This window comes from Chroicocephalus ridibundus, chromosome 1 (genome assembly GCF_963924245.1).
Source record: "Chroicocephalus ridibundus chromosome 1, bChrRid1.1, whole genome shotgun sequence".
In the NCBI taxonomy this organism is placed as follows: Eukaryota; Metazoa; Chordata; class Aves; order Charadriiformes; family Laridae; genus Chroicocephalus; species Chroicocephalus ridibundus.
The window spans coordinates 27531386-27548855 of NC_086284.1; the positions used below are offsets into that span (position 1 = coordinate 27531386).

At 38.6% G+C, this 17470-nt stretch overlaps 1 protein-coding gene across 3 annotated transcripts in view; it reads left to right on the top strand.

The window, feature by feature from the left end:
• Window positions 1–17470, top strand: part of PDS5B (PDS5 cohesin associated factor B) — a 118946-nt gene that overhangs the window by 78189 nt on the left and 23287 nt on the right. For all 3 annotated transcript variants that reach the window (XM_063332497.1, XM_063332509.1, XM_063332506.1), the window contains exons 23-25: window positions 3168–3304; window positions 9505–9628; window positions 16211–16415. In XM_063332497.1, the coding sequence (XP_063188567.1) occupies window positions 3168–3304; window positions 9505–9628; window positions 16211–16415 (466 nt within the window). The remainder of the gene's footprint in view (window positions 1–3167; window positions 3305–9504; window positions 9629–16210; window positions 16416–17470) is intronic.

A 17470-nucleotide genomic window follows, 5' to 3' on the forward strand; every position in this document is an offset into this window, starting at 1 on the left:
TTAATGAATGCTGCAGGCCACACCATTAGTTTATAAGCGATTTCTCTCTGACAGCGTATTTTTTTTTTTATTCTGGTTTGAAAAGCCTCTTTCTCCCTTTGTAACATAACCATATCATATATCTAATGGGGATTTTAAAACTAACAATTTCAAGCATGAAAGGGGCAAGGACTGATGAAGACAAAATTTTAGTATCGTCCAGTCTAATGGATGTAGGCTGATATGGGCTAACCTTAGTTTTGAATGCTAGAACTTAAATGAAATGATGTCTGTAGAGAAGTGTTGCAGTACAGTACTAAATATTGATTAGGATTGGATTAATTGCTGTATGAGTTAGATTTGGATTCCTACACCTGGCACTTGAGTGTCTTCTCTAAAGCAGTAATCTTTTGACAGTGACCACTACTGAATACTTGTTTCTGTGCACCATCCAGTGGATTGAGACTTACGTAGTAGCAGTGATATTTCTTGTTTCTGTCTGTGTATGCTGCAATATAGGGTTTCTCTAACTGTGCTTTATGTGGGCATGGTTTTGTTTTTCACTACTGCACAAACCTCCAGCATTTGTCGTAATGCTGATAAGACAGTGTTTCTAGGATCACTATGCAGGATGGGAGCCCATTATACTTTTACAGCAGTCAACGATGATAACATCTAGATCAGAGAAAAGGGTTATAACTATCTGATTATTTTTAATTGTTAATTTTAACCTTAAAATTAATACTTATTCACTATTTTTTATTTAAAGGTAGTAGTTAATTGCAGTTTTCTCATATGACAGATCAGAGATCTGTCACATCATATTTGCTATCTCAGAAATTACAATGTCCTATCGCTTTTGCTTGCACTTCAAATATAGGTAGTTCATGTTGTGCTGCTAAGTCAAGCACAAAGCAGTCATTTGTGGCCTTTGATATGGTTCTGACCCATGTTGTATTTTGACTTTCTTGGTATTTTCATGTTGTGTATAATCTTTAATCTCAGAGAACTCTAGGCTCATGGGACACAATTAAAACAGGAGGTTCAGACTGGATATAAGGAAAAAACCCTGAGAACAGTCAAGGCGATGGAACAGGTTGCTAGAGGTTGCAGGTTGCCAAGAGGGCCTGGGCATCTCCGTTCTTGGAAGCTTTCAACACCGTAACGGATAAAACTGGGACCAACATGGTCTGACTTCATAGCTGACCTTCTTTTGAGCAGGAGATTGGACTAGAGACCTCCTGACACTCCTTCCAACTGGAATTATCCTTTGATAGTTATCCTGCTTGTCTGCAAAGAAAAAATTTAAAACACAAGGGCAGTGCAAACTCATGCCATGTTTGTTTAAGTTTTCAGGTATCCAGCGGCAGTGACTGCAGGAATTCTCGTGCCCTGTACTAATATCATGGGAATGCTTAAAGGGTTGCTGGAATGTCATCACATCACCACTAACACCAGCAAAGAAACAGGGAACATAGTGGGGTTAGAGGAAAATACTGAAGTAGCTGGGATTAAGACTTTTTACGTGTAAGGAAAGACGAGAATAGATTCAGAAAGTAAAATTAGGGGAAGGGAATTGTGGAAGAGGAAGAGAGAAGCAAAGGTTAAAACAGAAATTGCTCGTGAGCTGACCAGAGATGTCAGGGCACAAGGTAGCATGTGGCCGTTCCTTGTCAGAATATGTCATGTGCTTGAAGACAAAACAGAGCTAGCATGTTTCTGTCCTCCTGACAAATGGGAGGTACTAATAGTTACAGGTACTGGTTGTGACATGAAGAAACTGAATTGGTAAGCTGCGAAAAAGATCTGCTGCTGCTGTTGTTGTTGCTTTTATTATTATTGGTGGTGGTTTTATTGTTAGTAAAAATCTTCTGGTGGGATAGCTACAGCTGTTACAGTGGAATACCCTTTGAAAGCCAGGGCAAGATAATTTCAATTCTGTTCCACAAAATCCATTTGCATTTTGACTTCTTGAGTGACAGACATCCTACCTCTTGTTGGTGTTACCCAACAGAATTAGAATTCTGTAGGTAGAGTAAATGGGCTACAGTGCTAAAAAATAAACTCATGTATAGATGTCAATCCTAGAACTTCAGATCTGAAGGGACCATTGTGATTGATCAGTTTGTTACAAGGAATAAAACAACTGTATGATGAATTTCATCTGGTGATATTATGAATTTTTATATAAAAGCTATTAGAACTGCCTTTCCCGTTAAGGAGAAAATTGGAAGTTACCACGTACAAGAAGTGTCATATTGTCTTCTAAAGCTTTTGGGTTTTGTGTTTTAAACTTCAGGGTTTGGTGTTTTGATTTGTTTGTTTTTCTATTTTCCCAAGGATGTCTGTGTGATTCAGATGAGCATTTTCATTTTCCTGTAAGAGGATACTCCTCTTTCTGTTTTCTTTACAGTCTCTGCCCTCATATAGAAGGAAAATGAAAGGACAAAGGGATTCAAATAATAAAATAAACTTAATCTCTAAACTCATGCTTTATTTTCACTAAAGAAACATGAAATTATTCAGTGCTTTATGATAGCTGCTGGATTCTGCATACTTTTAGAAGCTTGCCTCAAAACACTTGATGTTTCCATTGGCAAAAGACAAGTTATCCTAAGTAACAGGCTTTGATCCTTTTCTTTAAATAGTCATGAAAGAAATATTCTTTTCCGGGATGAGTTATCTTAATACAGGTTGATACTCTAACAGTCAAGATGTCTATGAAGTGTTTTTTAATTTACATGTCTTACATATATTACATATATAAATAAAGAATATATAGGGATTGTTTAAGCACAGGAATTACAGGAATATAGGAAGACGAAAATGTGTTCTGCTTTTTGATCCAGTAACGTCTTTGTAACAGCTTAATTAAGATAATGTTTTCATGGGGCAAAATATGTGATTGCTTAGTAGAAGAAACAGTTTGAATTTTAACTGAATGTTGTATGTGGTTTTTATTTGCTGTAATAAATGCCTGAGACTTTCAGTGAAAAGTTGCTGTCTAGTGAATGTGTGTCTAGTTTTCTTTCAGTATTTAAATGATGTTTTGCAGCCGTGACAGGCTTATGTTCCTAGCAACAAAAAAGCACTTTGGAAAATACTGTGTGATTAAATTAAGATGAAGGTTATTTAAAAAATGAGGTTCATGCTGTGATTTGACTTCTGCATATCAAATTTTTTTTCAGATTCAGGCCATCAAGATGATGGTTCGATGGTTGCTAGGAATGAAGAACAACCACAGCAAGTCAGGAACTTCTACTCTGAGGTTGCTAACAACAATATTACACAGTGATGGAGATTTAACAGAGCAGGGGAAAATTAGGTATGTGATAGATGGTGATGTTTAATCTGACGATGCAGTGGGGAGAGTTTTAGTCAGAGTAGTACTTAAACTATTCTGTTAGACTGCTTAACAATTTATACATCTGATTTCATAAGAACTAATGGTAAACTTGGCTGGATTCCTACATAAGTTTTCTGAGTCTCGAGTTTTTTAACACTATAGATATAGCTGTTTTTTAATGTTTTCATCTTGTTTGTTATATCTCTTTCTTCAAAGGGCCATTACCCATATTGCAAGAATAAACTGTGTAACTTCCTCTTTCCCATTGAAAATTGGTTTTAATTTTTTTATGCAGCTTGGTCTTTCTGGTGTGTTGCTTGTTGTGTATGCCAAAGGCCGATAGGCAGGCTTTCTAATAAAAAATAATAGCATGTTTCAGTAAACCAAGTGGGAATAGCTAGTACATAAGGCACTTCTGCTTCAAGGCAGACTTCAATCCCGTGAGGCCTCTAAAAGTGAAGAGAAGAGGGAAATGCGTGAAGAGGATTAAGTCTCAATAAATAATTCACCTTTTAGGTGATTGTTAGACAGCTTATTTGTTTTTCTGGGTATCTTCTTAATCCTCTGCGTTAGAAGTGACAAGTTGTCAGTCACTATTGCTTGCCAAACATTGAAGGTTTATATCTGCAAAAGCCATTAAAGGCATGGGTGGATTGTGCGAGTATGACTAAAAAGGTTTTAATTTTCAGGTAATACAGTGATTATGCAGGTAGAATGTACATTGTGTGTGCAAAAATGCAAACATGAGAATTGTCTAGTATGTATCTGTGTAGCAACTGTGTAGTCTTAAAGTTTCTTGTAAATAATTGTTTCATAGCTTCAAATTCTGTAATATGAATTGGCATGTCGTGTTATATGTCATATGAATTGGCATGTTATGTTACAGACATGAATATGGCAGTTACTAGGGAGTTAAGTGGCAGTAATTTAGCTTTTCAACATAACTGCTTGGAGCGTATTGTTGGCTTATCCAGTAGTTTGTGAATAGATCAGTTCTGTGTGTTTTCATGCTTGGAGCAATGATTCCTTACTGTGTGTGTTTTAGAAACTTAATTTTCCCATTCTTTTTGTACCCAAAACTATAAATAATAATAGAAACTGTACATAATGCTGTGATCACATCTTCATTATTAAAGTTAACGGAGGGCTGAGGATACTTATAAGGGAGGGGAAGAAGCTGCATGACATCTGAGATTGCTCTGTATTAAAAGCAACCCTTCAACCCCAGAGCGTGGGCTCTGCCTGGGGATGGTTGATGAGCCAACTGAGAGCTTATGGGTTAGGATTAGAGAGCAGGCTGGTATGGGTGACATTGTAGTGGGTGTCTGCTGTAGGCCCCCTGACCAGGACAAGGAATTGGATGAGGCCTTCTATAAACAGCTGGAAACAACTTCATGTTAGTGGGTCTTGGCCCTCATGGGGGACTTGAACCACTCCAATATCTGCTGGAGGAGCAACACAGCAGCACATAAACAATCCAGGTGCTTCCTGGAGACCATCAATGACAACTTCCTGACACAAGTGACAGAGGAGCCAATGAGGAGAGGTGCTCCGCTGGACCGCATATTCACCAACAAGGAGTTGTTGGGGATGTGAAGGTTTAAGGCAGCCTTGGCTGTAATGACCATAAGATAGTGGAGTTCAGAATACTGAAGGCAGCAAAGAGGGCAGAAAGCAAGATCATAGTGCTGGACTTCAGAGAACAGACTTGGGCCTCTTCACGGATCTGCTTGGTGTAGAGTCCCATTGGATAAGGCCCTGGAGGGAAGAGGGGCCCAAGAAAGCTAGTTAGTTGGTGTTCGAGCATCCTCTCAGCTCAAGAATGGTCAAAGCAGAAGGTCAAGCAAATATTTCATCAGACCTGCATGGATGAGCAAGGAGATCCTGTCAAAACTCAAACACAAAAGGAGAGATTGAGAGCACCCCTGCAGAGAGGGACTTTGGGACACTAGCGTGTGAAAAGCTGGACATGAGTTGACAATGTTCACTTGCAGCCCAGAAAGCCAACTGTATCCTGGTCTGCATCAAAAGAAGCATGGCCAGCAGGTCAAGCGAGGTGATTCTGCCCCTCTGTTCCGCTCTGGTGAGACCCCGCCTGGAGTACTGCGTCCAGCTCTGGAGTCCTCAGCACAGGAAGGACATAGACCTGCTGGAGCAGTTCCAGAGGAGGGCCCTGAAGATTATCTTGGGGCTGGAGTACCTTTCCTATGAGGACAAGCTGAGAGAGTTGGGATTGTTCAGCCTGGAGAAGAGAAGGCATTGGGGAGACCTTGCTGTGTCCTTTCAATACTCACAGCGGGGCTATAAGAAAGATGGGCACAGACTTTTTACCAGGGCCTGTCGCTATAGGACAAGGGGTAACGGTCCTTGACAGGATGCACCTATGAGTGTTGAGGGAGCTGGCGGATGTCATTGTGAGGCCCCCCTTGATCCTTGTTGAGTGATAGTGGTGATTAGTAGAGGTGCCTGAAGACTGGAGGAAAGCAAATGTGTCTCCTGCCTTCAAAAAGGACACAAATGAGGGCCCACAAAACGAACTACAGGCCAGTTGGCCTCACTTCAATCCCTGTGAAGGTGATGGAACACCTGGGCTCCCCAGTACAAGAGAGATGTGGAGCTACTGAAATGAGCCCACTGTAGGGCCACAAAGATGCTTACGGTATTGGAGTATCTGATGGATGAGGAAAAGCTGAAAGAGCTGGGACTGTTCAGCCTAGGGAAGAAAAGGCTCAGTGGGGATCTTGTCAACATGTATCAATAACTGAATGGGGGGTGTGAAGAAGGTGGAGTCAGGCTCTTCTTAGTGGTGGTCAGTGACAAGATCAGATGCAATAGACATAAACTGAAATACAGTTGGTTCTGTACACAAGGAAACATTTTTTCACTGTGAGGGTCACTGAGCACTGGCACAGATTGTCCAGAGAGGTGGTGGAGTTTCCATCCTTGAAGATACTAAAAAGCCATCTGGACACTGTCCTGTGCAGCCTGCTCTAGGTGACCCTGCTTGAGCTTGGGCTAGATGATCTCAAGGGGTCCCTTCCAACTGTTACTATTCTGTGATTCCCAATATTGCATTTTGGGAAAGCTCTAAGCTGCAAGGTGGGCAGAACATTGTCTCTGTTCATGTGATCTATATTGCCTGCACTAACAAGTACTCAAAACCTGAAGCAGAGGGAGATGATGTTTCGGACCATTAGTTCTGCAGGGAGCTTGCTGGTGTGTTGCTGACACTTCCTGACCTTTATTCTTCACCCTTTGAGAACACAATGAGTGTATCTTCTTTCTGGCTGTGCTTACTGTCTCCTTAATTTGCAAATCTGACACGGCTCCTTCCAGATCAGAGCAGGCTTTGGAAGGAGTAAAATTGTCTGTTCGGTAAAGAATATAACTTTTAAACTGTACTCAATCTGATGTCATTCCACATGGAGTCAATTTTTGTTTGTGGCTTGCGTTTGTCTTTTAAACAATGTATAATTTGCCAAAGGTAACTGAATTAACTGAAAGCTGTGGGCTTTGTGAGGCATTTGACCTCATGTAGGCCATTAGTCATGTTGTAATCACTTTGGTGTTACTGTCCTTATCAGCCATAAAAATTACTCTGTCCCCATGCCTCTCTAAATCTACACAACTGTATATTTCAGTGACAGTGTAAGGGAATGGGATTTTTTAAATTTCAAAGCATGGTTCAGCCTAGAGTGTCAGATGAAGGCAAGGTCCTACTCGGAAAACAAATAAACAAATCCCTACTCTTGTTCATCCTTCTTGCTTTGAAGTAGTAGAATTGATGACTTTGTTGAATTGCTTTTAAGACAACAACTGAATGCTTTGAGATGTTAGCATATTTAGGTTAAATTCACCAGTGTCGCATTTTTTTTAATATTGAAGTTGGAGTTTAGAAATTCATAGTTCTGTGCTGTAGATAACTTGCTGCACCATCTGCTATGCAACATTTTCAGTGGTTATATTCAAAAGACAGTTTTTATTCCGTGGAACATGGGAAATTGGACACTGGCATTTATCCTCTGGAGAAGGAAAAATGTTAACTGCTGGCTTGTAAAGTGAGAGAAGATGATTATGCACCAGATATGTTTTCAAGATGCATTTATTTGGATTATCTTTGTGCAGCCCACCACCTTAATGAAGACTGTGTTTTGCACTTGATTAAAATCTTTCCATGCGGTTGCACTTTTGTTCTCATTTCAAACATCTGGTCTTCAGCAATAGTAATAGCACTCCGGAAAAACAAATAATCCAGGTCCCTCTTGTATCTGTTAGAGAGCTTTTGATAGGACAAGGGCATCCTTGGTACTAATTTTCAAAATTATTACAAGTAATCAAAACTTGCCATTATATCATACAGAAGCTTTTATTTCAGCCTTAATAATTGGGTGATTTGGGATAAAACAGATCAGAAGGCTTTTGGATATAACAATTTGATCAAAAATAAATCCTCAATTGAGTTTCTTCTAAGATAATCCTTTTGGGGAATAACACAGATCTGATTCTCTTCTTCAGCTGTAAGTATCATATTCACAACTGATGCTGTCCTCCTCTTCCTTCCCACAGCGTGCATACATACTGGCGGGTATTTCTGTGATATGTCTACTTTCTAAAGATTTGGCCAACTTTTATGTGAAATATCTTTGATTCAATTTTCAGAATTAAATGTTTTTGCAACCAAAGCTGAGGAAGATAGAAAGTTCTTAATTTTATCCTTTCCTTTGGGTCGGTCACTCTGCACTTGTAAGGCATTATTGTTCAATTGTCACTGAAGTCCAAAAATGGAATCTTTATGGGGTTCACTTATCGCACTAGACGCAATTTAAAGTGAAACTTAGCATTTAAGAATTAGATGTTACCATGTTAATCTTCATGCCTTGTTTGAAAGTTAGTGCAGCTTTTGTCCTGTCACTTGGTTGCTTGGGATCTATTTGGGGTTTTTTTGAAATATTGTGGTTTTCATAAAATGCTGAGGTGTGTATGAAGCCTGATTAGATAAATTTTAAGATTTAAGCTCTTTAGTAGGTATTTTTATCATGAACTCTTTGTTAAAGAAGGAGATAAAACAACATGATTAAAATGCTTTATACAGTTTTCATTATAATGGATTTAAGAATACAGTGTTTGCTCTTCCTAAGGATAAAGGGCAAATGATTAAGAAGTTAAACAATATTTGTCCTGCTTCAATAAATAATTATTTCTAGATAAGAATATGACTTGATTCCTACTCCAAGTTATCAATGGAAAAAGCTATACTTGCTACTTCTGAATAGAATTCATTAATGTTTTAAGTGATGTGTAAGACTTCTTAATTCTTTTGTTTGATGTGAAAAAAGGCAGAAGTAATATACTTTACTGAAATAAATTTTCTAAGAACAGTGAAAGCTCAACTATGTTTAGTAATGCACACATTAAGTGGATATCAATTTGCAAAGCTTGTGTGAAGATGCTTTTGATGTTCTGATAACCTTTGTAAATATGGTTACAGAAAAAAACATTCATCTCTTGATATGAAAATTAGCAAATGCTTGGAGTGTTTTGCTAGATGGGAGTGCAATTTGGGTGTGCAAGTCAAGTAACAATACTTTCAGCATGTAGAAAATTCTTTCACTTGCTGAATCCTTTTTGCTATTGTCTTAAAAATACAGTTCACTTAGTCACCTACCATAATAACTAATTAATTTATGTTGACTTTAACTGTCATTGCTAGAAAAATGTTTGTCAACTTTGGGGACTAGAAATGGGCAACTTCTTTGGCAGGAGCCCCCTGCTGAGGGAAAACTAGCATGCTGAACAAAAGTATCTTACAGGCTAAATGATGTCTCTGAGGGACAATTTGGACTGTGCTGGTTCAGTGCACAGCTAAAACTGTTTCACATCCATGAGGAACTTTCAGGAAGTTTCAAGGAATATTTTCATTGCTAAACTGGGGCAAGGTAATAGGTATGTGGTAATAGGCTGTAAAATGTGGTGCCATGGAAACTACTTTTGGTTTGAAGTTACTTCTGCTGCTGTTTTTTGGGGGCAGGGAGGGGGCAGTGGCTAAGTGCATGGACACTTTTCCTTCTTTTTAAAGTACCTGCTTTTCAGCAATGCAAACTGATTGGGATTAAATGAAGTCAAATAATTACATAATTTTTAACTAATTAACCTTCATAATCCATGTGCTTGTTTTTCAGCAAACCTGATATGTCTCGGTTGAGGCTGGCTGCAGGGAATGCTATTGTGAAGTTGGCACAAGAACCTTGTTACCATGAAATCATCACCTTAGAACAATACCAGCTGTGTGCACTAGCCATAAATGTAAGGAAATTAGGTGGGACTTGTGGGTTATCAGCAAATGTATGAGTATATATGTTGTTTGTTCTATATTTTGTGTATACTTCTGCTAATCTGATTTTATGCAAAACTTCCAGCCTTCGCATTAATTTATTTTTTCATTTACATAATCTTGAAAACTGATTTTGGATGAGCACTAGATCTATAGTACTGGGCTGCGTGGTAGGGGAATGCTAACTTAAAGTAGTGAAATGTTAGAATATTGGTAAACTAAGGAATTCAGTATTGACCTAAAGTAATGCCCCAGCTTCATTATGACATTATTAGAAGTTGAAATGAGATGATACGAAGTATGTTGGACTGTGGTGACAACAATGACCTTGGTTTCTTGATATTAGGGTAGAATATATTTGAAACACAGAGGCCTGCAAAGATAGTTGGCATCCTTTAAATATTAGGAGAGATTTCTCAGTAGATACTGGAATTTTCATCTTTAATTTCTGCCTGTAAGCCCAAAGTATCAAAAGGAAATAACTTTCAAGTTATAAGTAGAGATACAGAGATCCTCTGTGTTCCTGTCTTCTAGGGTTTGCAAATTCTACACAAATTGATTCACACCCCAAGAGTAAGGTAATCATGAAGGGACTCATGTTGGTGTTACTTGTGTAACTGTTGGTATTCTTGACTTTACAAAAGTCAAGAAATCCTCTGGAAGGAATCTCTTCCAGAAGGTCTTTGGTAATAGTGACATTCCATTCTAAACCTTAATGCCTGTGACTAGCTAAAGCCTTAAAAGCTGCAACCTATTTTAAATGTCAGAAGATTTGAAATTGACATTTAATATTAGCAAATACAAAGTATAGCTCCTGTGTGGATATTGTTTGTTTTCACATAGAGTATCTTTTTAAGTTCTTAAGTTGTTTGGAGTTGGGTACAGTTAGGCTAGAAAAATCATTCATATAGCAGGGTAAGACAATCTGTATTAGGTATTAGGCTTGTACATTATTTTAACAATGTTTTTGTAGATTTTAAGCTTCTGTATTCCTATGGGAAAGAACCCTTACTCAGTTCCCAAATGCTATGAAAAACAAGAGAAACAGAACTAAATCTAAAATTCAGAAATTCATTGGTAATAACTGAAGGTCTTTACACCCAAAGCAAGGACTGATACTTTCAGTCTTCCTATTCCAAAGCCTAATAGAAATGTTAGTCTTGTGTCAAAATGAGTTATAAAGATTTTTACAATTCAGAACAAAACTAGTAGGGAGGAAAATAACCATTTGCTGTAATGACAAGTAAGATATGTCTCTGTTCCAGAAAGGATACTCTAGCTGCATAACGTCATGCCAGACTAAGCTTGCCAATATAGCATTTGCATGTTCTGTTTTCTTCTGATCCCAGTGATCAAAATCTGTTCATTTATTCAGTCATTTCCCTCCTGTGGAAAATTCTTGTTTATTGCAAGTGTTAACCTTCGGGTTCTTCTCTGTCAGAATTTGCGTTCTTTGTTTTGGCTCTCTTTTCAATACGTTAGGTGCAAGCTCCTTCCACTCCGTTTCATCACTGTCTCTCACTTTCTTTTTCACTTATTTTCCAGCTGTACCAGTCTTAACTGTTTGTGGATATTGATAACAGATGTGTTGTCGCTTTTTCCTACTGTCTTTGGGTCTAATGCTTACCTGTCCTCAATTTTTGAAAGGGAATTTTGAGAGATGAGATTTAAATCAGAAGAACATAACAGGGTCATCAACATTTGTAAACAATTTCACATCTTACTATAGAATAGTTTGGGTTGGAAGGGACCTCTTAAAAATTATCTGAAATACCATGCTGTGGGCAGGGACATCTTACTCTAGATCAGGTTGCTCAAAGCCCCATCCAACCTGACCTTGAACGCTACCAACGATCGGGCATCCACAACCTCTCTGGGCAACCTGTTCCAGTGTCCTACCACTCTCGGTGTAAAAAATAAATAAATAAAATTAAAAAAAATAAAAAATTCTTCCTTATGTCCAATCTAAACCTACCCTCTATCAGTTAAAAAAATGTTGCCCCTTGTCCCGTCACTGCAAGCACTGGTAGAAAGTCTTTCTCCATCTTTCTGGAAAGTCCCCAGAGCTGGACTGAGTACTCCACGTGGGGTCTCACCAGAGCAGAGTAGAAAGGGAGAATTACCTCGCTTGACCTGCTGGCCACGCTTCCTTTTATGCAGCCCAGGGTGCAATTGGCTTTCTAAGCTGCAAGTGCATGTTGCTAGCTCATGTCCGCTTTTTCATCCACCAGGGTCCCCAGGTCCTTCTCTGCAGGGCTGCTCTCAATCCCTTCATCTCCCAGCCTGTAGCGATACTGAGGGTTGCCCTAACCCAGGTGCAAGGCCATACATCTAGCCCTTTTGAACTTCCTGAGGTTCACATGGGACCACTCCTTAAGCATGTCTAGGTTCCTCTGGATGGTATCCCTTCCCTCTAGTGTATCTAGAGCACTACTTGTCTGTTACCAAGCACTGCTTGGCTTGGTATCATCCACAGACTTGGTGAGGGGTATACTCAGTCCTGCTATCTGTGTCATTAATAAAGATATTGAACAGTACCATTCCCAATATTAACCCCTGAGGGACACCGCTTGTTACTGATCTCCGTTTGGATGTTCAGATTTTGACGACAATTTTAGAATGTGGCCATCCAGCCAATTTTTTATCCATTGAATAGTCTATCTATGAAACCCATATCTCTCCAATTTAGAGACAAGAATTTTGTGTGAGACTGTGTCAAAGGCCTTACTGAACTCCAAGTAGATGACATCATTTGCTTTTCCCCTAACCACCTACACTATAAAAGGCTACTAGATTAGTCAAGCATGATTTGTCCTTTGTGAAGCCATGTTGGCTGTCTGTAGTCACCTCCCTGTGGATATCCATATGCCTTGACATAGCTTCCAGGAGAATCCGTTCCACTACAGTATCACTTCTGTCATGTTTTCTCCTCATTTATTGATGTTTCTTTCCCTTTTGTGACTTTCTTGTTTACTAGAATTTAGATTGTATAGAATCATAGAATTATTTTGGTTGGAAAACACCTTTAAGTTCAACAAGTCCAACCGTTAACCTAAGCATTGCCAAGTTACCACTAAACCATGTGCCTCAGCACCACATCTACATGTCTTTTAAATACCTCCAGGGATGGTGACACAACCCCTTCCCTGGGCAGCCTGTGCCAATGCTTGACAGCCCCTTCAGTGAAGAAATTTTTCCTAATATCCATCCTAAACCTCCCCTGGTGCAACTTGAGGCCATTTCCTCTTGTCCTGTCACCTGTCACTTGGGAGAAGAGACCAACCCCCACCTCACTACAACCTCTAGTTGTAGAGAGCAATAAGGTCTCCCCTCAGCCTCCTTTTCACCAGACTAAACTCCTCATAAGACTTGTTCTCCTGACCCCTCACCAGCTTTGTTACCCTTCTATGGACACGCACCAGCACCTCAACATATTTTTTGTAGTGAAGCACCCAAAACTGGACATAATACTCAAGGTGGGGCCTCACCAGTGCAGAGTACAGGGAAACGATCACTTCACTCATCCTGCTCACCTCACTGTTCCTGATACAGGCCAGGATGCTGTTGGCCTTTTTGGCTACCTGGGACACTGCTGGCTCATATCCAGCCAGCTATTGACCACCACCCCCAGGTCCCGCCTGGCAGCTCTTCAGCCACTCTTCCCCAATCCTGTAGCGCTGCATGGGGTTGTTGTGACCCAAGTGCAGGACCCAGCACTTGGCCTTGTTGAACCTCATACCATTGGCCTTGGCCCATCGATCCAGCCTGTCCAGTTGTAAGCTCTGTCAAGGCAAGAATTCTGCCTTTACTTTTCCCTGCAGCTCCTAATGGATTTTGAATACTTACGAATGACTTTCCTAGATCCTGCTGAGGTCTTCTGCAGGTTCCTTTCTGCCTGGCTATTGAGTTCCGTTCCTCACATGCAAAGTAACTGTAATGGTTTCAGTGGCTTTTGCACTGTATTGATCTCCTGTGGAAACCATCTGTATGGTTTTTTTTTTTTGAGATGTTTGCATGTGTACATATGCATAACACGTCTGTTTAAGCTTAGAATTTTTAGTATCGGAATTCATTTCTTGATGGTAGACACTGATTATTACAAAAGCTTATTAATTCTTAAATGCTGTCAAGTCTAGCCACAAACAAGGATGTCAAGGCCAACTCTACTATTAAGTAATTTAATTTACAGCAAATTTTCTTTAAGTGAACACACCAGGAAGCAGATTAAACAAAATGAAAAGCTTAATTTTTAAGGTCTGTAATGGTTGCACAGGTTCTGCTATGGTTCTGTGCTGCCTTTTTTTTTTTCTCCTCTGAGACTGCCATTTTGTAATGTGGAATGATTACAGTGCAGAATATACAATGAAGTGTTGTCGCTAATTGCTGTATTAAGGTTGCACTGGTAAACAGAGACTTCATGATGACTAAATGCATGTAGTTTTAGTCATTTTAAAGTAAGTTATTTATGTATTTGACCAAACCTCTAAGCTTACCATCAGATAAGTTCTTTGATCTGCAAAACAAATTTTGATGTCAGCAGAGCTTCATATTGAAATAGAATAGAAAATAATTGAGCATAGTGTTAAGTACTTCAGTGTTTAACAGGCCTTAAGACCAGATTTAAGATCTAATAAGCTTTGCTGTTGAAAATGCAATTTTAATTGTAGAATAAATCTTTTAGATTGCATAAATTTCACTTGTTAAAAAAAATAATCCCAAAGCTTTTTCAGTTTCTTTTGTCAACTCTGAGAGTATTTTAATTGTTTAAGCAAGTATTTGTCCATTTTCAAGAATCAGCGTTGTCTGAGGGGTACATGCTGCTTTGCAAATACATATTTTTTTTATTATTATTATTATTTAAAACATACTTTTAAATGGTGACCTTCTGATTAATTGATGTTATGTATCTATTCTGAATTTAAAATTGGGCTAATGTAAGGGATTTATTTGTATGCTATAAAAATGTAGAACTTTTAAGTTTGGTCCCCATTCTCAGTGAACTAGTGTAACTGAGCTGAATTTAAGGTTATTCTTAATATTAAAAGATGAAGAAATAACTATCATTCTAATTCATGCCACAGAACACCATCAGTAACAATGAACTATACCTTCTTTGTCGCCTGCGTCAAGGGGGACATGCTTTCTTGTCAGTATACCGACTAGGCAGAGGGCTTTTCTAAGCTTTCCAAAAGCTTTAGGCTTAGGTGATGCTACTGAGCAGGAAAAGAGGGCTGTATCTTATCCTTCTGCTGGGGAGTGGCTTTGCTATAAAGAGGCATTAGATCTTGGCTAGGTCTCAGAGTTAGAGTTTGTGATCTTGGGTTGCTTCAACTCTGGCTACAGCAGGTATTTCAGGGTTTCCATCTATAGAGAAAGACTGTGGCTTGAAGCACAGAAGGGAAAATGGGGCTTGATGAATTTCTTCTCGGTTTAATACTTGGTTGGGAGGCTTGTTTTATCTAATACGTGATCTCTTTTGATACCACTTGCAGATTTGGCAGAGTCAGTGTTACTCGTGGCTAGGTTTTGTCTCTGTACTTCATGTTGGCTGATGGCTGAAAACCCTCTACAGTTCTTTGTTTTCAAAGCTGTCATTTGACTAAAATAGCTGTTCATTCCTGTTTATGTTTTTTCTTCGTATTTAGAGATAGCAAATCTATCCTCTTGACTTTTTTTTTTTTTGGCAGGTTAAATGTGCCAAGCTGTTTTGGTGGCCTTGTTTACCTTATGCTCTTCCGTACATTTTCTTCTAAGTGTTTTCTGCACCTGCTTCTGTTAACCTTCCTTGACCTGTGTTACTAAATGGTTTGTGGTATATTTTTAGTTATATACTTGAAGACACTAAGTGGTGTCTTAAAGTATGCAGGTAATTTTCATACAGAAAATTTTAAAGTTCATATCTCTTCTGGAAATATGTTGCTTAATAAATTGTAGAAGTACATTTGCCACTTTCATATTATTTTACTCTGTGTTATTTGGAATGGATTAGTCTTTTACATGGTCAGTCATCGTTCATAGGTTTCCGCTGTATAATGGAAATGCTTGGTACTCTCTTCAGTGTTTGACCTTATTTTATCTGGTAATTCCATAGAATTTTATTCTGTTTCTAATATTAACGGCTTGATGAAAATTTGTGAAATCGCAGTAGTAAAATCAGCACAGTGGTTGCTGGGGGTAAACGCTGTTTTGGTGCAGATCTTTGACTTTATCTCCACGAAGCAAGTGGTTCTATTGTAAACAATTTCATTAACTCCATGCCTCAATACTGTGCTAAATTAGGCCTTGGATCCCAAGTGTGATACCTTCCTGTACAGTATCTGCACCTTAACTCTTCTCCTGATCTTAAGGGAAGCTTCAACTGATTAATTCAATTTAAATGCTCTGAACTGGCATTAAAAAACATTCTTACCATTCCTGTGTTTCTGTGGCTGCAAGGTCTGAAATTGGTTTTGGCATATTTACCTAGGCTTCCATGTTTTATTTCACAGTCTGTATTACTTTTCTAAAAGTTTACTGATGTGTTTTTTGGTCTTGCTTTTTTCTTTTTTTAATAGGATGAATGTTACCAAGTGAGACAAATATTTGCTCAGAAACTTCACAAAGGCCTTTCTAGACTACGGCTGCCACTAGAATATATGGCTATTTGTGCACTGTGTGCAAAAGATCCAGTGAAAGAGAGAAGAGCTCATGCTAGGCAGTGCCTTGTGAAGAACATAAATGTCAGAAGGGAATATCTGAAGCAACATGCAGCAGTTAGTGGTAAGAGAATAAAAGCTGCTTTTTTGGTACAAGTGCTATAATTAAAATGTATATGCGAGTAGATTGTGAAAAATATTGATGGCTTTCTGTTTTTATACATAGAATGGCTGTAAATTTCAGTTTTCATTTGATACCTATAAGTGAAAATAGAGTCCAGATTTTTGAGTTTTAACAGGCATTTCCGAGATCTTTCAGTTTTGTTAAAAGCTGTGCAAATGCTTATGCTTAAGTATATTGGCAATGAAGTAGTTTTCCAAGGCAGTTATGTGTACTGTTTGAACTTAATGGTTAATTACGTTGTAAGTGAAGTGACAATGATTAATTTTACCTCAGTAATTAATAATACGCAACCTTAATGACATAAATGCTGTACTAAATTGACTGTCTTTGCGCTGCTGTATTGAGTAGCTTTTTATCTTGTCTTATGCTGTCAAAGGGCTATATTTGTAGGCACTTCAGGATGATTTTTTATGCAATTCTTTCTTCCCAGTGCCAGCATTCTGTTCGTGGGAATGCTTTGTAAGTTATTATGGACTAATGTTAGCTATTTTTCTTTTATAAAATCAGTCCTTTTCCCTTTTGACTTACTCAAAACTACACACATACAGTATGACAACACTGGTATATGGTCATAGGAAAAGGTAGACCATTGTGAAGAGCTATGGGCATTGTGATTAAGAGGTTTTTGAAAGTTTTGTTTCTTTGAAAGATTACTGATGGTTTGGCTTTTGTGAAATGAAGGGGATTTTTTCATCTCATTTTAGGATAGACCAGACCTGTTTTGTGACTCTGATCTCACAGACACTGTCAGATAATTGATTTCCTTCTGCATTTGTGAATCACAGATTTTGTTAGCCATGTCAGTCTGTATGTGCCCTAGTCCCCATAGACTCTGATCAGACAATAAGTCTGCAGAGAAATCCTTTGTGTGTTGTTAATTAGACTTAAAAACCAAAAAAGCGGTGCTTTTCTCCCTCCTCAATAACACATGAAAAAGCAAAATCCATTGAGCAAACACCTTTAACTCATCCTAAGTCTACTCCTCCTCAAAGTTA